The following is a 16,230-nucleotide window of genomic DNA, read 5'->3' as shown; positions in this document are numbered from 1 at the left end:
GCCGAGGGATCGCGGGCGGCGCTGCGGGGACGGCTCCGGCATCGGCGAGGCATCTGGGAGGAGGCGGATTGCCTTGACGGCGGTGCTGCCGCAGGGCAGCAGCCGGAGCTGCTYCTCGCTCGTCCTTGCTCTGGGCACAAGGTCCCTCCCCGGGCGCCCCAAGCCAACACTTGCAATTTGGGTCATTCCTCTCCCCTCTTCCCTTAAATAAAGCGGTGGCCAAACTGAGCTGGCGCGGCAGCGCTGGAGGCAGCGAGGGCGCTTTCTCGGCTTGCTTTGCAGCGCGGCCGAGGCCGGGTGCAGAGCGGCAGCACGTGCAAGCGGCGGGTCGGGGGGGAAACGCTCGCTGCTCGCCGCAGCCTCGCAGCTTCTCCTTTTGCTGGAGAAGAGTTAACTTTCAGGCAAGTAACAGAACTTGTTCTTCCGAGCTACGCTTGTTAAGGAAATTGCCTTCCTTCCTGTAACGAGCACATGCTGACAAGTGAATTTTCCCTGTGATGAGTGTAAAAACCCCGCGCAGCAGCCCCCCGGAAGCACTGCCGGACACTGCGCGGGGTCTCCGAGCCCGATACGCCCTCGTCAGGGCTGCTGTCAGCAGCTCGACACGTCTCCTCTCCCGTCTTAGCTGCTATTAATAAATYGTAGCAGCCCGCACCGGTTCTGCAGTGCCCATAAGAGTTAATGATTAAATTCTAGCCGGAGCAGTGTTCTTGGGAAACGAGGCAGATACGTTATCACTTTGCATAAAACTCCTGTGCAAAGAACAGCAATGACCCGTTCTGCCTCTTAGTGAACTTGAAAGTTAAAGGGCGTTTGAAAACACAGGGCAGCTGAAATACCGCCGAAGTAAAAGCATATTTGCACGCTCTGTCCTGCCCAGGGAGATTCGGCCRGCTCGAGCGCTGAAGCTGCACCCGCTGCCGCGGCACGGTCCCGACAGGGGTCCTGGGGCAGGAACGAGGAGCGCGGAGCCAAGCTGGTTTTGAGAGATCGGGCAAATTTGCATCACCAGCTCGTAAAACAAAGCAAGCCAAAACCGGAGAAATAAATGGACTTTTGAACACAGCAGGAGTTTGCAGTAAAGCACTGAATGCACCCAGTGGAGCTTATCTTTGCTATCTGGCTGCGTGCAGGTTGCTGGTTCTCCAGTACCGAACCTCAAGCTAAAGAGAAATCCAGAGTGACCAGGGTTTGGGGGGGGGGGGTAAATTCCAGAATAAATAGCAAGAGAAAAGGTACTGGAGAGAAACGCCCAGTGTGTTTTTGTCAAATCCTGCCCTAGGTGGCCCTGTGCGTGGGCAGGGTGTGCAGTGACACCTGGGACATTCCTGATGTTGATCTTAGCAGAACTCGCAAAAGATTTGCCTGAAAACGCCTGCTCGGTGGTGACGCTTTTTGCAGGGCATGAGATCCACAGCGCCTGCTCTGCACAGCAGGAGCCGGTCCTGGCTGAAGGGGCTTGGGAGGANNCAGGGGAGATGTGAGAAAAAATGTTCTAGATGGATGAAAACATCACCATCTTGCTGTTGTAAGCAAGGGTCACAGGTGGATTAGTCAGGCACTGAAGGGGCTTGGGAGGATACTGGCTTCATGGGAACGTCGCTCCCATACTTTAGTTGACTGCACTTTTTTGGGGGGGGGGGGGTCTCTAATGACTGCAGATGGCCAGGGCTTTCCTGTTTTGGTCTGGTCGGAGCGAAGCCCCCGTGGAAGTGGGGGCCGCCGGAGGCGCGCGGGCTCGGGGCGGCGCTGGCCCTCGGGGTGACCTGGGCTGAATCACCGCTGCGCCGCCAGCGTTCCCGGGGCGGGCGGTGGCACTGGCTCGACACCCTCTCGCCGTGCTCGTCGGACCCGCCGAGAGGCTCGCGGCTTTGCAGCGTGCTGGCGCGGAGCGCGGCGTCACCCGGCCGGAGCAGGAGCCCTTTGCATGGCAGGCGGCGAGGCGAGACCCCGGTCCCCACCCCGGGGTTTGGCCGGAGCGGCCCGGTGCCTCGCGCCGGCGCCCGGGAGCGTGTCGCTCTCCCGCCTGTGCCCCAGCCCCCCGGCTCTGCCCGTGCCCCCGGGGAGGGAGGAGAAGCCGGGCCCTGCGGTTTGTTAGCGCGAGGCTGCCGAGCACGAGCACTCGCAGCAGCGCTGCCTTTGGAAACTGACTCCTGCAAGGTCAGCTGCCAACGCGACCGCGCGCGACTTTATCTTAATGCTGCGAGCGGCTAATTAACGTTAGCAAATTGCTCGGTGCAATTCCCTCCACGGGTCAGCCCCTCTCTCTAAGGAAACCCGCGCTGCATYGCCTGCCGGGAGCGAAGGCGCTGGCTCTGTCTGCCGGGGGCTCTTTCTCCGTGTCGGGCATGGGAAGGCAGGGTTGCACGAAGGGTTTCGTGGTGAGCAAAGCAGCGAGGCAGCGCCGGACTCGCGCGGTTGCTGCGGGTCCCCGGGGCGGCGGGATCCCCCCGGAGGCTTGTGCCCACGCGTCCGACGGTGCTGCCGGGTCACCGGTGCTCCCAGGTCGAGGATGTGTTTTGGATTAAAGCTCGTTTGCTTAATCTTACTGGACCTTTGACTGCAACACAAGGCTCGAGCTGTGCTAGACGGTCATTTTCTCATCATATAAAAGTTTATTACAGAAATAAACCACACCTTCGCTGTAAAAAGTGCGCAGCAGAAAATTTGACAGCATCAGCCGGGTATTAAACGGACCGGAGGAGAGTTTGGAAGGGAACGGAGCAGTTCGCATCGCCTCGCATTTCCACCTCTCCCCGCTTCGGGCAGCGATTCGGATCCTGCCACGTAACRCGATCCGCCGCTTCTTAGCTGTCGTTTCACAAGGAACACCAAAGTCCGCATGTCTCGCTTATCTTTAAGTCGGGTTTTGGGGCCGGSTGGGGCGGCGGGAGGCCGGGGGCTGGGGGCAGCGCTGCCGCGAGCCTGCGGCACTGCCGGGCTTCGGGGGTGCGGGCGAACGCACGGCGATTTTGGGGCAAGTAACCAGAAAAACCCGCCGCGGGGTGGCGGGGCGCACGGCGGAGTCCTGCAGAGAGTCGTGGGCTGCAGAGAGGCTTTAGCCGTAGGCGACCRTCTGCAAAGCAAGGCCGGGCCCAGATCCATCGCTTCCCGCTGCGGCCGTCCCCGACAGCGCTGCAGGCCGGGCAGGAGCGGGCGGCCGCCCCGCGTGCCCTCTAACTCGCGCAGGCGTGCGGCGCGCAAAGCGAGACGCGCAGGTGGGGGCGGCTTTATTCGGCACGAAGCTCCGGGCGCCTCCGGCGGCGGCATTAGCCCCCCGGGATGCTGGGAGCRGGGATCCCGGCGGGAGCGGCTAGTCCTTCAGCAAGCCGAGCTTTCGGAGGGCTTCCCGGCGGTGCTCCTCGGGGGCGCCCCTGGGGGAGATCTTCACGCTGACGCAGGAGGAGCGGGCGGCCCTGGAGGGTCCGGGCAGCGCCTGGGGCCGCCGCGCGCCGCCCTGCTCCGCCAGGCCGGCAAAGTCCTTCCGCGTCCCCAGGGAGGCCGGGCGGGGGCGGCCGCTCCGGAGGAAGCTCGGGGTGATCCTCTCCATGAAGGACATCTTGCCGAGCGAGCCGCTGCTCTTCGCGCCCTGCTCCTTGCCGGCCATGTAGCTGCCGAGCCCCACGCCGGAGCGCTCCAGCGTGTTGGACTTGAAGCCGACGTGCCTGGCGCCCGGAGCCGCCCTCTCCGGAGAGCCGGCGAGTGCCCCGCGCCCCGTGGCCCTGAGCCCGGCCCCGGGCGCCTCTTCGGGTTCGGGCCGAGCAGCGGCTTTGGAGGGGGTGTCGGGCTCCCTCTTATCCCRCGGGAGCCCCAGCTTCTCCAGCGCCTCCCGCCGGGCTCGCTCCCTCTCCTTGGGGTCCCGGTGCCCTGCGTTCGCCCTGTCCGTGGCGGCGCAGCCGGCGGGCGCCGGAGGCGGCGATTTTGCCCCGTGGCCGGGCTCCGCGCYGAGCGGCACCGGGCTGTTCCTGCTGGTTTTCAGGATAATATTCGGYGGCAGCTTCCTCGGCTTGGGGGCGGTCGGGGGCCCGCGCTTGGCGTCCGAGTCCTCTTCGGACGCCGGTTTCTCCGGCTGACCTCGAGCGGCAGCCGCGCTCTCCCTCTCCATGCCGGTGTCCCGTGCCACCGGCTCCCCGCCGGCGTCCAAGCCCTCGCTGAGCGTCAGCCCCCCGCGTGCCGCCTGCGCGTCCCGGGAAGCTTCGGGCGGTGGGATAGTCATGGAGCCGGGCGGCTTGGCCGGGGCTCTYGCGCTGGCGCGATCCAGCCTTTCCTCCTCGGCCATCTCCCGCGGAGGTCTCTCCGCTGGCACCGGGTCCCCCGTGGCGCGGGCAGCRGCTTTGCTGTCGGAAGTGCCGTTTGCTCTCGGCGCGCTCGCTGCAGCGATATTCCTTGGAAGGCTGTAGTAGCCCGGGCTTGGAGCCGCTGCCGGAGCGGAGCTGGAGAAGGCGCTGGCTTTTTGTTCGCTTTTTTGTTGGGTTGCGTGCTGCTGACCTATGCTTTGCTCCCCGTTTTCCAAATCTAGGCAAAGAGAAATCCGTGAAGTCACGCACCCTTCTCCGTACGGGTACAGCGTGTCTCGCTGTTGACCAAACACCCCGTTTCGTGCCCGGTTAAGCCAGCGCAGCCGTGGCAAAATCCCCGCGCCCAGGGAGCCGAGCCCCCTGCCCCCAGCTACCGTGCTCTCGCTGCTAAGCCAGACGCTTTGCACTGACACGTGCGTGCTGAAGGGGAGCCCGGTTCGGCTGCGTGGGTCTGCGCCGCCCGGAGCACGAGCCCAGGCGCTGCCCTGCGGCTCCGGTTACCCTGCGAGACGGCTGCCGGCAGCCGCTGCCTGCAGGAAGGGCTGGAAAAAGGCATTTGTGCCCCGCGCGCCTCGCTGCCCGCAGACCCCGCTCGCTGGCGGAGAGAGAAAAGYGAAGGGGCTTGAGCTTAGCAGGCGAAGGAACCGGGGGCAGCGATCCTTCCCTGCCGCGCCGGGGCCCAGCTTACCCCGGGGACCGGAGTCTCTCTTGGGCCACGTCCCCGGCAGCTTGGCAGGCTCCGCAGAGTCGGTCTCATCCGTAGAGACCCCGCTGTCCGCTTCTGCGTCCAGGGAGCCGATGGTTTCTTCTAAGAACATCAGACACTCTTTCTCTTCCACAGATAAGTAGTCGTAACTGTTATCGCTCTGAAAAAGAGCAAGAAATAGCAGTGAGGACAGGAGACGCAGGCGTCTTGTTATTCGCAGCCCTGGCAATTCAGGGGAGACCTGCGACACAGCCCCTCACCCCGGCACATAGCCGCCGACCGCTCAAGAACCGGTACTTACAGCTATAGCTGTAGTCTATGGCTATAGGCAGCTGCCTCTAAAAAAATCAAACTTAGGGACATTTTTATATTACCCTACGATGAGCATCAGACAACAGGTTATTCTTAACTTGAAAGCTTGGCCTTCACTTTTTAGTTCTTCACTTTGAAATATGAGCAGACTAATGACATCGATGGTCTATGGGTATAGCCATCCGTACTGAGCAGCTATGCTGGACTACAGAAGCTTGTCTAAACATCCCAAATACTGCAGCTTTGTCTGTGGGCGGTGGTCCCTCTCCTGGCTCTTTGAGATACCCCCGGTTTTAAAGGAGTACAGCAAGGAAAGGATGGAGTGTGCATCAGATCAACAAGCATGGGGGAGAAATTGTCGCGGGTGTTGTTGTTTTGCAGAGAGAYGTCTATCTGGATCTTGTACGGCGCAATATTGCAGCCAGTTTGTCCATCCCTCATAATGTTCATAGGGGTTTGTTTCCGGTTTGCGATTCATCAAATAGAAAACCTGTTCAGGACTGAGAGTTGCACTAGCAGATACCAATTACGCTCCAGGTCAGACAGGATGTAATTAGTCCGTCAATCTTGGAATCAGTGTTCGGAGACAAACAAGTTTTAATGGGCAGATAGTGAAAAAWTATGCACCTACACCCATGGCCCAAATTAATCTCTGCCTTAGCAACTAAATTAACCTCTTGTCAGCCAGGGAGGAGTGTGGCTCAATGTCCTTTTYGGGTGAAGCCACCCTTGCCGGAGCCAGTCTGACCCAGTTATCCAGCGAGCCGGATCCCTCGCAGGGGAACTGCAGCTCCTCCTGCCCCGTGCCCGGACTATCTGCTCCCGCGTCTTAAGACAGCTCGGGGCAGCCGGGCTCCTGCAGCGCGGGAGCGTTTCCCCAAGGAGACCTCGCTGCTCCTCGCCCACAGACGCGGGGCAGAACCGCGAGCCCGCCGGCCCTTGGGGACAGCGACCGCACGGCGTTCAGCGCGGCGCAGCCTCACGCGGGCTCCCCGGGCCGCTGCCCCAGCGCCTGCCTGGAGCGCTTTTCGGCGGACGAGCGCTGCTGCCCTAGCATCCTTCCTCAAAAGCTCCGTCCCCCGCCGGGGCCGGGCGCGAGCGAGGGTTACTTACGCGCTCGGAGCGATTCGAGGTCGTGCTGGCCATGCTGTCGCAGCTGCCAGAATTGCAGCTAGCCATGCCCAGCCACAGTCCCTTTTTAGGCACATCGCCGGCTGCTGCGGCCATAGCTTCCAGCGCCCAGTGTGGAAGATCCCAGCTGAAGCGGAAGAAAGGAGAGGCGTTAAGCTGAGAGCCGCCCCCGGAGGCCAGGCAGGCGGCCGGCGGGAGGGCTGCAAAGCTGCGAGGCTCGAACGAGCTGCTTCCTTGGCTGCTCTTTCGGAGGAGGACAAGGGGTCAGCTGGGGCTTTTTTGTTTTAAGCATCCTTTGGACTGAAGTTTTTTCCCCAAAGAATTAGGAAGAGAGCGCGCTCTAGACCGTCTGCCTGCAGACGTCTCGTCGGGGTGGTTTCCTAATCGCCTCCCAGGTTGGATAAGGTGGTTACCGAGTTAGGGAAGACGGTACAAGCCCTGCGGGGACGTGCCCGCTGCCCCGACACGGCCTGCAGCCTCCACCTGCCCGGCTCAGCGAGGTCCCACGGGCTCGGTCCCGGCGTTGGCTCGCGGGGCCTCGGCTCGACCGCGGCCGCTGCTGCCGATCACACGGCTTAAGCGCGCTAAAGCTTCCGAACACCAGCTGGTCGTTAGCTTTTAAACAACATCAGGATTTCCAACGGTGGGAGTTTCCTAGAGGCGGATCCGTGGAAACCTCRGAGCACTTGAGCATCGGGAAAACGCTCGCAAGGCAGCTTGCGCCGCCACCGCCGCCGCGGGGTAAAGGTCTAGCAGCCCACAAAAGGCACAATTACCTACAGATGTAGCATATTAACYCCCCCAAAATTTACCGACCCCGCCAGTCGCGTGTGCTCTCTGTGCACAGCGCTCATCCTTCGGGAGAGGCGAACACCTAAGAAGACGGGAGAGCGAAGGCGGCGCGGGAGCAGGCRGCGGCGCCTGGCGGGCAGAGGACACGGGAGCTCTGTGTGCTGCAACCCAACCGCGGCGCCCAGCGACACCGCGGTGCCTTATTCTTTTTTTGGTAGCAGGATCAGGGAACTAGATCTAGCGATAAGTGAACAAAACCGGTGGCTCGGTAAGGCGGGGGGCAGACCCTGAAAGGAYGCCTTTGTAAGCGGGACAGGCCACGAAAATCAGATTTCAGCACCCGCTCCTCGAAGGAGCCCGGCCCTCCGCTCGTAAGGAGTTTAACATTTCAGGCTCAGTTTTGCGTTATTTATTTTCTACTTAAATCACATTTGAGCAAGCGGCATTCCTGAAACAGCAATGCTCTCGGGTCTTTGAATTCAGGTAACTTTGCGGCCAGAGTTTTTACGAGGCGAAAGGGCGAAACCTGAGCCCGGGGAGCTGAGGCTGCTGCAAGCCGGAGCGCTGTGCTGCGTGCCCGCGTATCCGCCGCGCGAAACGGGAAGCTGCCTCCGAGCAGCAGCAGCAGCAGCAGCAGCAGCAGCCGCCCCACAGCTGCTCCATCGAGACCCGCAGGATTGCTGCAACCTTCCTCGCCGCTCCCCTCCCTTCCGCCCGGACCGGCGAGAGCGGAGCAGCCGCGGGGAAGCGAAAGCCTCGCCGGGGCTCGACGCTCGCCCCTGCCAGCCCGGGGGGAACGGGACGCGCTCGCCTGCCGCGAGGCCCCGGCTGCTCCTTCGAACGCTGCCCGCCGAGGCGCAAAGCGGCTGCCAAGAATTTGCGGTGATATAACACCGTCGTCCCGCTCCCGCCCTGCCGGAACAAGCCCGAGGGGAGAAGAGATCCTGCAAACCCGGACGCGCACACGAGGCAAAGTTCATTACAAAACTAGGCAAAAAAAGGAAAGGGGATAGGCAGAAATGAAAACATAGTCTCCCGTGCACCAGTTTCCTATTATTCGACAAGATTATGCTTCTAAAACGCATTCGTCCCACCCAAGAAAGGGAAAGGAGAAATCAGTGCTGAAAAATCCTTGTTTTGAGGGTTCAGAAGGGTTTTACGATTCCTTCCTTTCATTTGCAAAATAACGCGACGGTTAAGCCGCAAACTAAAAACATGACTAAGCATTTTAATTGAAAGACRTAATACTCGAAAAGCTGCGTCTCAGTGGTACGCGTCCCCCCCTCCCCCAAATTAACGTTAGTTGCTCTGTGTCAAGAGGATACTCTTTTTAAGCGTAGCATTAATACAAGTATTTTACCAGAGCTGTTCTAGCAACGTTAAAGAAATTCGGCATTTTTTCTGTCGAAGGCGGTGCCGTTGCAACCCCTCAGCCCTGCAGGTGCGTGCAAAGGGCTCTACCGAGAAAACGGCCCYGGAGAAAAACACGGTTCGCTCGCGGGCGAAGGCACCGCGCTTCGGCTCTGCAGCTGCCGGAGACGGATCCCACCTCCGGGGGAAAGGCGACGGCGACAGCGGATAAGTAGTTCCTCCTACTTCAGCACAGAACTCGATTCTGCAGGTAAGTTCCCTGTGCTAATTTTGCTGTAGAAACCCGTGTTTCCGTCCGAACCCCGTTCCTCCCTCCGCCGCTTCCCGGCCGCCTAGGAGCGACGCTTCCACGGCACTATCTCGTCCTGGGGCAAAACCCCGCCGTCACCTCCGGAGAGGCTGCGCCCCGTCTCCGCAGCGCACAGACGGGGAGAAAAAGACAAGAAGGAATAGATGTGTATATATATATATATATAGAGAGAGAGAGAGTTATTTTACCCAGTCGCCCGTCGTTCTGCGGCGGCCGAACCCCCGTGCCGGCCGTGCCTCTCGCAGCGCCGCCCTGCTCCGCCGGTTACACATTAACTCGGCGGCCGGGAGATAAGCGCCGGGTGCCGGGGAGCGAGCCGCCCCTCTCCGCGCCCCCGCGCCGCTCCGTGCCCCCAGCTGCCGCCGCCGCCGCCGCCGCGCAGCCCCCCGGTGTCGGCAGCCGCCGGGGCGCACCGGGGCCGGGCAGAGCCCAACGCGCCCAGACGCCGCGGGGCGGCCGGCTCCCGGCCGGCACCACCCATCGCACTCACTTCCTGGCTCCGGCTGGGGTCCGCTCCACCCGTTTCGCCGGAGACTCCGTCGCCGGCATCCTGTTCTCCTGCATAGCTGGGCGCTGACGCCCCGAGCGGCCAGGCTCGCCGCCCGGCCCTTCGCCCTTCGCCGGCTGCCCGCACACCGCGCTGCCGAAGGCCTCGCTCCCGACACGTTTATCCGCCCATGTGGATCGCTGCAATCCGGCCCTGCCGCCCCGCACAGCATCCGCTCACCCGGGGCTGCGCGTCCCGCTGCTGCCGCCCGTCTCCGGTGCCGCGGGCCGTGGCCGCACTCGCAGCAGGGACGCGGGCGTCCGGGAGCGGAGGCACGATGGGTCGGTGCTTCCCGAGGGCGAAGGGACCCCCGTTTGCCCGGATAATCTGCGAGCTTTCACTGTTTCAAAACACACGTTTCTCTCAGCTGATTCAAAAAGTGAGACTGCACCACGGCTTCCCACGGCCTGAGTTTTGCTTGTCTACTAATAAATGCATAATAAATAAATAACAAAAACATCGCTCGTCGCTAGAAGGGGCGGTCGTGACCCCAGTATACATTTCTGACTGCTTGCTATGAAASGACCTGTCGCAGCACAGAAATGGGGCTTTCCTGTTTCGAAGCCCTTCGTGGGCCCTTTTCCTTTCCTTGCTCCCTTGCGCCCGGCTCAGGACGCCTTTGTCGAGTCGCGCTTGATTCTGAACCTGCTGAAAAGAGGGAGGGAATCAAAAAAATCGATATGTTTACTTACCAGGAGTGCAAACACAGTGTGAATGCACAGCCGCTCTGTGCCACGTGTCCTGCGCAAGTCAAAGGCGCCGATAGCACAAGGGCTTTAATCTGTATAATAAAATGCCTAGAGCTTGTGGCCTGAAAGTCTCTGAATCAAGAAATGTGATCAAGAAAATGTCACAGTCTATTAAGATAAGCCTTGAGCTGCTGAGGAAACCAGTTTGAGGGAATTAGATGCCCAGAAAGAACCCTTTTTTTTTTTTTTTTAACCACAGTCGCTTTCCTCCAACTAATAAAAATAGTACAACCTAAAATAATGCATGATTTCATATATACAGTATGAAGCATATTCGAGCAGTCAAACGCTGCAGAGAAAACTCTCCGCGATGCCATGCGAGGACTTTGGCACGTGAGCAGACACGTTGTGCCTCACCCTGTTCCTAAACAACAGAGCCGGAGTGATTCAGCGCTGGCACTGCGGGAAGGCATCGGTTCGGCCGCCCGCGTACGGTATCTCTCAGGGTTTGGGTTTTTCCTCTTTCTGTTTGGCTGTGCAGAACTGCCGGACACTTCCTTCAGGCCAGATTGTATATACAGCCCCATGTCTATGCTGACAAATTAATTATGAAAAAAACTAGGCAATTAATACCTAGTATTACACAGTAGTTTACAGAAAAAATTAAATCTTACTATGGCTGTGAACTAGGCAAGTTACCCTCTTTCTTACCCCCATCTTGCAGCAAAGAGGTGGAGAAACGAGAGGTCCGTTTCCCTAGTTTGGTCGGTGTTAATCACACGCAGGAACTAGGAGTGAACTCTTAAAGTATAATGCAAGTCCCCGACAACTTCCTCTGGGTTTTAACTAAAAATAGTAGTCAAGGGCACTGCAGTCCTGGACAACATAATATTGCTAATTCCTCTATTGCATCCTTTCGTTACAGAAAACTTGTTGGTGCTCGGATTCAGAGGAGCAGAAAAGCAGTATTAACTTCAGCAGGTTTGAAGTAATTTTATTCTGCCCAGTCCAGCGCAGAGGAAAAACTAATGACAGTTTTAAGACTGGAGGCACAGCTTCATTTAAAATGCAGGCAGGCATTTAATTTGTATGATAAAGAGTTGCAATTTTCAAAAAAGCAAGTTGGGCTCTTTTAAGGTCAGCACAGCTATTGTAGGTTAAGAAAAAAAAAGTTTGCCCTGATTTTCACTAGGTTGATAGTACAGGTTACAGAAAAAAATCACTCCCCTCTTTCCACCGATGAAGACACAGTCAAAGAGAAGTTCATCAGTATGAAATTTGGGAAGAAAAAGCATGTCTTGATCTACAACTAATATAATAATCCAACTTCTCACATTTCTCTAATGCAAAATGGTCAGGCTAGAAACACGTAGTCGTTTCTTATCCTGATACTCAAGGGGTCAAACGAATAAACCAGCAGGACCTTTTAGCTCCCCTTAGGAGAGCTGCCCGGCGCGGAGGGGTTCGCCGGCGCCCACCYGCGGGACCCGGAGCCGCCCTCTGGCGTCCAAAAAATGAGAGTTTCACCGCTGGCCTGCGAGAGGGATTTGCCCAACCCAGACGCTTTCGTCAAAGATGTGTGGAAGCCTGATTTCATAAAAGCTCTGTTTTACATGGATTTCTGTATATAAGGCAGTTAGCGGGGAAATTCTGCAAACGCTCAGACGTTCTCTTCCTTCGTGCCTGTCCCCTCGCTCCCGCTTCCTCGATCCTAAAGGCGAGTTAAATGGATAGCTTTGCTTAGGGAAGCACGTTCGTAAAAGTTAATGCTGTATTCTGGTGTTGCAAACGCTGTTTCGCAATGACTGCGTTGGCTTATGTCAGATCACGGTTGTAGCACTGTTACACCCTCACATAGGTCTCTAGAAAAATTGGGATCGGTAAACAAGGGACACCATGTTCCTAAAAGGCCCTGGTGCTGCCCTGAACGCGCACACAGAAAGATACAGGTTTCGGATACGGATACCGCGTGGTGTGATGAGATGTTCCTTTTCTCTGTCCTCTCCCTACTGTTCACCTACGCGCATCCGGACCTTAGACATTAAGTTTCCCTTTCCTCTATTAAATGTCACACGTGCTTGTCAAGTTGATAAGAAAAACCTACAAAGTTTAGTATCGCAAACTACATGCGACTTTTGCTTACAAATAAAAATGCAGGAAATATGAAAGACAAATTCCCCCTCAGCTCTGACCATGTGGGACCCTTCATGTGCTTTTTTGCGTACCAGGCTGTGCTAATACTTTTCTGTCTCCTGATGTTTATGCTGTTAGATCCCATCTCCCTTGAAGTCCATGACAAAAATCCATTTCCAAGTCCATTTTCCAAGGGACTCTTTTTTGCTTTATCAACCAGAGGATTTTTTTGTTTTTTGTTTTTTTGAAAACAATATAAAGAATTAAACAATTATTAAAGGTATGGAAAAGTTACTGCTTTTAGACTTAAAGTGGCGAGGGAGCAGACAGCTGCCTGAGCAAGCTGCGCTCTGTAGCTGGGAAAGGTGTCCGGGATTTCCTCCAGCTCCCGGAACGCAGCCGGCAGCAACAGCCGACGGACGCAGCAGTTTGTGCAGCACTTTCTGGTCTCCTCCTTGATCTTCTGGGGACCTTGTTGGAGCTTGTGGGGGATTTCTGGGGACCCTCTGAGGGACTAGACAGGTAAGGAGAGGTGGGTCAGGATCCTCCACTGCTCCTGGGAAGCTCTAACATGGTCCAGCTGCTGCTGCTGAGCTCTGGAAGTTGCTCCATCAGAGCTGTTCCAGCTGAGCCCCGTTAGGGAGGGTCAAGCCCTCCTTTAGCCAGTGTCAGGAGACACCTATATAAGAGCCAGGCCCTGAGCACACCTCTTGGAGGCACCCAACAGGTATAGCAGTTTTTGCAGAGGGGGGCTTTGACCTGGGCAGAGCTTCCCACAGAGCATGCAGCCTGTGCTGGGGCTGGCAGGCAGCTTTCCTGCAGGAGATGTGCTGCCTTGCAGGACGGTGAGTGGTAACTCTGAGGAAGATGAAGGCTGGAAGCTGGAGGCCTCTCATACCAGCAGGAAGGCTCCTGTTCCTCCTGAAGGCTTACAGCTACCGAACAGGCTCCCTGCCCTCCAAGCTGAGGAGGAGCTGGGTGTGCTTTTTGAGTGAAGCAGCTGGGCTGATGGACCCTGAGCCACACAGGAGCACCCAGAGTAAGTAAGTGGTGAGTGATTGCAGTGGGTGACTCCCTGCTGCAGGGGATGAGGCACCCATCTGCTGACCATCTAGAGAGGTTTGCTGCTTGCTGGGGGCTTGGATCTGAGATGTTGTGGAGAGACTGCCAAGGCATGATCGAGAAACAGTGGGGGTATCTTGAGCCTTGTCATGCAGGCAAGGAGATACCTACAAGACTATGGGGAACCTGTTGTATCCCTTCTGGGAAATTGGCACTCAGATGCCTCTCTGAAGTGCCTCTGTGCAAATGCATGCAGCATGGGGAATAAACAGGAGGAATTAGAGACCTGTTTGCAGTTGCAGGGCTGTGATCCCATTGCAATTATGGAGCTGTGGTGGGATAGGTTGCACGACTGGAATGCTGTAATGCCTGGATACAGGCCAGGAAGGTGAGGAGGGGAAGCCACCCTTCATGTGGGAATGCATGGAGCTCTGCCAAAGGGTGGATGATGGGCTGACTGAGAGCTCATGGGCAAGAATTAAGGGGCAGAATAACATTGGCAAGTTGATGAAGTATGGGCTAGATGAGCAGACAGTGAGGTGGACTGAAAACTGGCTGAATTGCAGCGCTCAGAGGGTTGTGATCAGTGGTGCAAAGTCTAGTTGGAGGCCAGTAGCTAGTGGTGTACCCCAGGGGTCAATCCTTTTCAACTTGCTCCTCAGTGACCTGGATGAAGGGACAGATTGCACCATCAGCAAGTCTGCTGATGTTACAAACTGGGAGGAGTGGCTGATACACCAGAAGTCTGTGCTGCCATTCAGAGGGACCTCGACAGGTTGGAGAGATGGGCAGAGAGGAACCTCATGAAGTTCAGCAAAGGGAAGTGCAGAGTCCTGCACCTAGGGAGGAATAACCCCATGCCCCAGTACAGGTTGGGGGCTGACCTGCTAGAAAGCAGCTCTGCAGAGGAGGACCTGGGTGTGCTGGTGGACAACAAGCTGACTATGAGCCAGCAATGTGCCCTTGTGGCCACGAAGGCCAGTGGTGTTTTGGGCTCCATTGGGAAGAGCATTGCCAAGGGAAGTGATCTTCCCCCTTTACTGAGCCCTGGTGAGGTCACACCGGGAGTACTGTGTCCAGGTCTGGGCTCCCCAGCATAAGAGATGGAGCTACTGGAGGGAGTCCAGTAAAGGGTTGCTAAGGTGAGTAAGGGACTAGTCTCTTACATGAGGAAAAGCTGAGAGAGCTGGGACTGTTTAGCCTGGAAGAGAGAAGACTGAGCAGGGGGGATCTTATGTGCATAAATATCCAAAGGGAGGGTGCAAAGAGGATGGGGCCAGAGTCTCTTCAGTGGTGCAGTGACAGAATGAGAGGCAACAGGCAGAAACTGAAACATGGAAAGTTCTGTCTGAACAGGAACTTCTTTACTGTGAGGGTGACTGAGTACTGGAACAGGTTCTCCAGAGAGGTTGTGGAGTCTCCATCCTTGGAGATGTTTGAAAACTGTCTGGACAGGGTCCTAGGTGACCCTGCTTGAGCAGGAGGGTTGGACTAGATGATCTCTAAAGGTCAAATACAAAGTATTTTATTGTTAAGAAAGTAACAAATGTATGTATCAGTGAAGAAGCTTCACCCTGGAGAGACTGTGAGGCAGAGTCCCTCTCTTGCTAGGACTCTGAGTCAGAGAGGGGGGAAAAAAGCAATGAGACAGAGGAGAAAACTGCTGTAAATTTCTGAAAGATATGTTATATAGGGATGTAAAGACCAAAAAAAAAAGCACTGGTGAGCAACACTGAATATAGTGCAAAACTGAAATTCAAGAACTGAGGCACAGACTGCACTAAACAAATATGCATGCATCAGTCATGTTTATTGGTGCATCCACAATTTTTGCAACTTGGGGCATGTGTTTAAGGAAATATACTCATCCAAACGAGGTGTACTGTGATGATAAACAATAAGAGGATGTTACACCACTGGAATACACTGGTAGCTAAGATTTTAGAAACTGTTTGCTAAAGCCACTCATTTTACTGCAACAGGAACATGCTCTACCTACATCAGTGAAAGTCCTTGCTCAACATCTGTTAAACATGTAAACTCGGACAGGCTTTTAAAGTGCTGTTAAAACCACAAGATGTGTATCTCTTCACACAATATAAACTGTTTGTGAAAGGCCACATGATTAGAGTATGTTAGGCTCTTCTTTAATTAAAGAAGGAATTTAGTGCTGGTGAAAGAGCCAGAGTGGCACCAGGAAACTGAAATTCTCTCTAATCAAAGATCCGGAACTGAATAGATCCCTAAAGCAATACTAATACAACCCAACTTTTAATAAGCCCACCTATGAGGTTAAAAATTTCAGTTTCTAGGGCCTGTTTGATCACTGGCCTCTGTGCTGAAGTATTCAGCATGGAAAATGGAGCTTATTTTAAATTTGTATGGGGGAAAGCTCTATGGTGAGGGCATAAGCCCCTATCTTATAGGCTTTTTGGACTGTTATGGACAGGTGACACTACTTCCTGCCAGGACTTGAGCCTAAGTCCCACAATACAGCCATTCTAAAATATCTGTAGCTAACATCTTCCTGTACAACTAATAACAGTTCAGTGCAAGTATATTAGTGATATTCAGAAATTCATCCTACTTATACCAGGATGCCATTTTTGTGATATTTCCATAACTATCATTAAGGGCAGGTAAATGCTGGTAACAGATATTAGGGGAAAAAACTAACATTACAACACTTTTAAAGGAAGTTGTACTTTGAATGTATTCCATAGCTTACATTTTAAAATAATGTAAACATTTTCTCCTTGGGAGAGCTTAGGAGAACCACATAATGTTTTTCAACTCATTATCAATACCACAGGTTACTTATTCTTTGAAAGACTTAGTCAGGCTGACAATCTTCACAAAGATGAATTACAGCAGTTCAG

The 16,230-nt window shown here is 55.8% G+C and overlaps 1 protein-coding gene across 2 annotated transcripts; it reads right to left on the bottom strand.

Annotated features, from left to right (window-relative positions):
- Positions 1-2,552: 2,552 nt before the first annotated feature.
- Positions 2,553-9,256, bottom strand: CUNH1orf116 (chromosome unknown C1orf116 homolog). 2 transcript variants are annotated; one of them, XM_026077197.1, is made up of 4 exons: positions 9,109-9,256; positions 6,430-6,574; positions 4,987-5,164; positions 2,553-4,515 (listed from the first exon to the last, which is right to left on the bottom strand). In XM_026077197.1, exons 2-4 carry the CDS (start codon positions 6,541-6,543, stop codon positions 3,314-3,316), a joined length of 1,494 nt encoding a protein of 497 aa, XP_025932982.1. In that variant the 5' UTR covers positions 6,544-6,574; positions 9,109-9,256; the 3' UTR covers positions 2,553-3,313. The 2 variants fall into 2 exon arrangements, with proteins under 2 accessions (XP_025932982.1, XP_025932983.1); XM_026077198.1 differs by lacking the exon at positions 9,109-9,256 and adding an exon at positions 8,600-8,812.
- Between the last annotated feature and the right edge of the window lie 6,974 nt (positions 9,257-16,230).

This window comes from Apteryx rowi, unplaced genomic scaffold (genome assembly GCF_003343035.1).
Source record: "Apteryx rowi isolate R43461 unplaced genomic scaffold, aptRow1 scaffold_45, whole genome shotgun sequence".
Lineage (NCBI taxonomy): Eukaryota > Metazoa > Chordata > Aves > Apterygiformes > Apterygidae > Apteryx > Apteryx rowi.
Note: the sequence above shows the minus strand (reverse complement) of the source record. Positions and strands in the feature narration are given on the sequence as shown.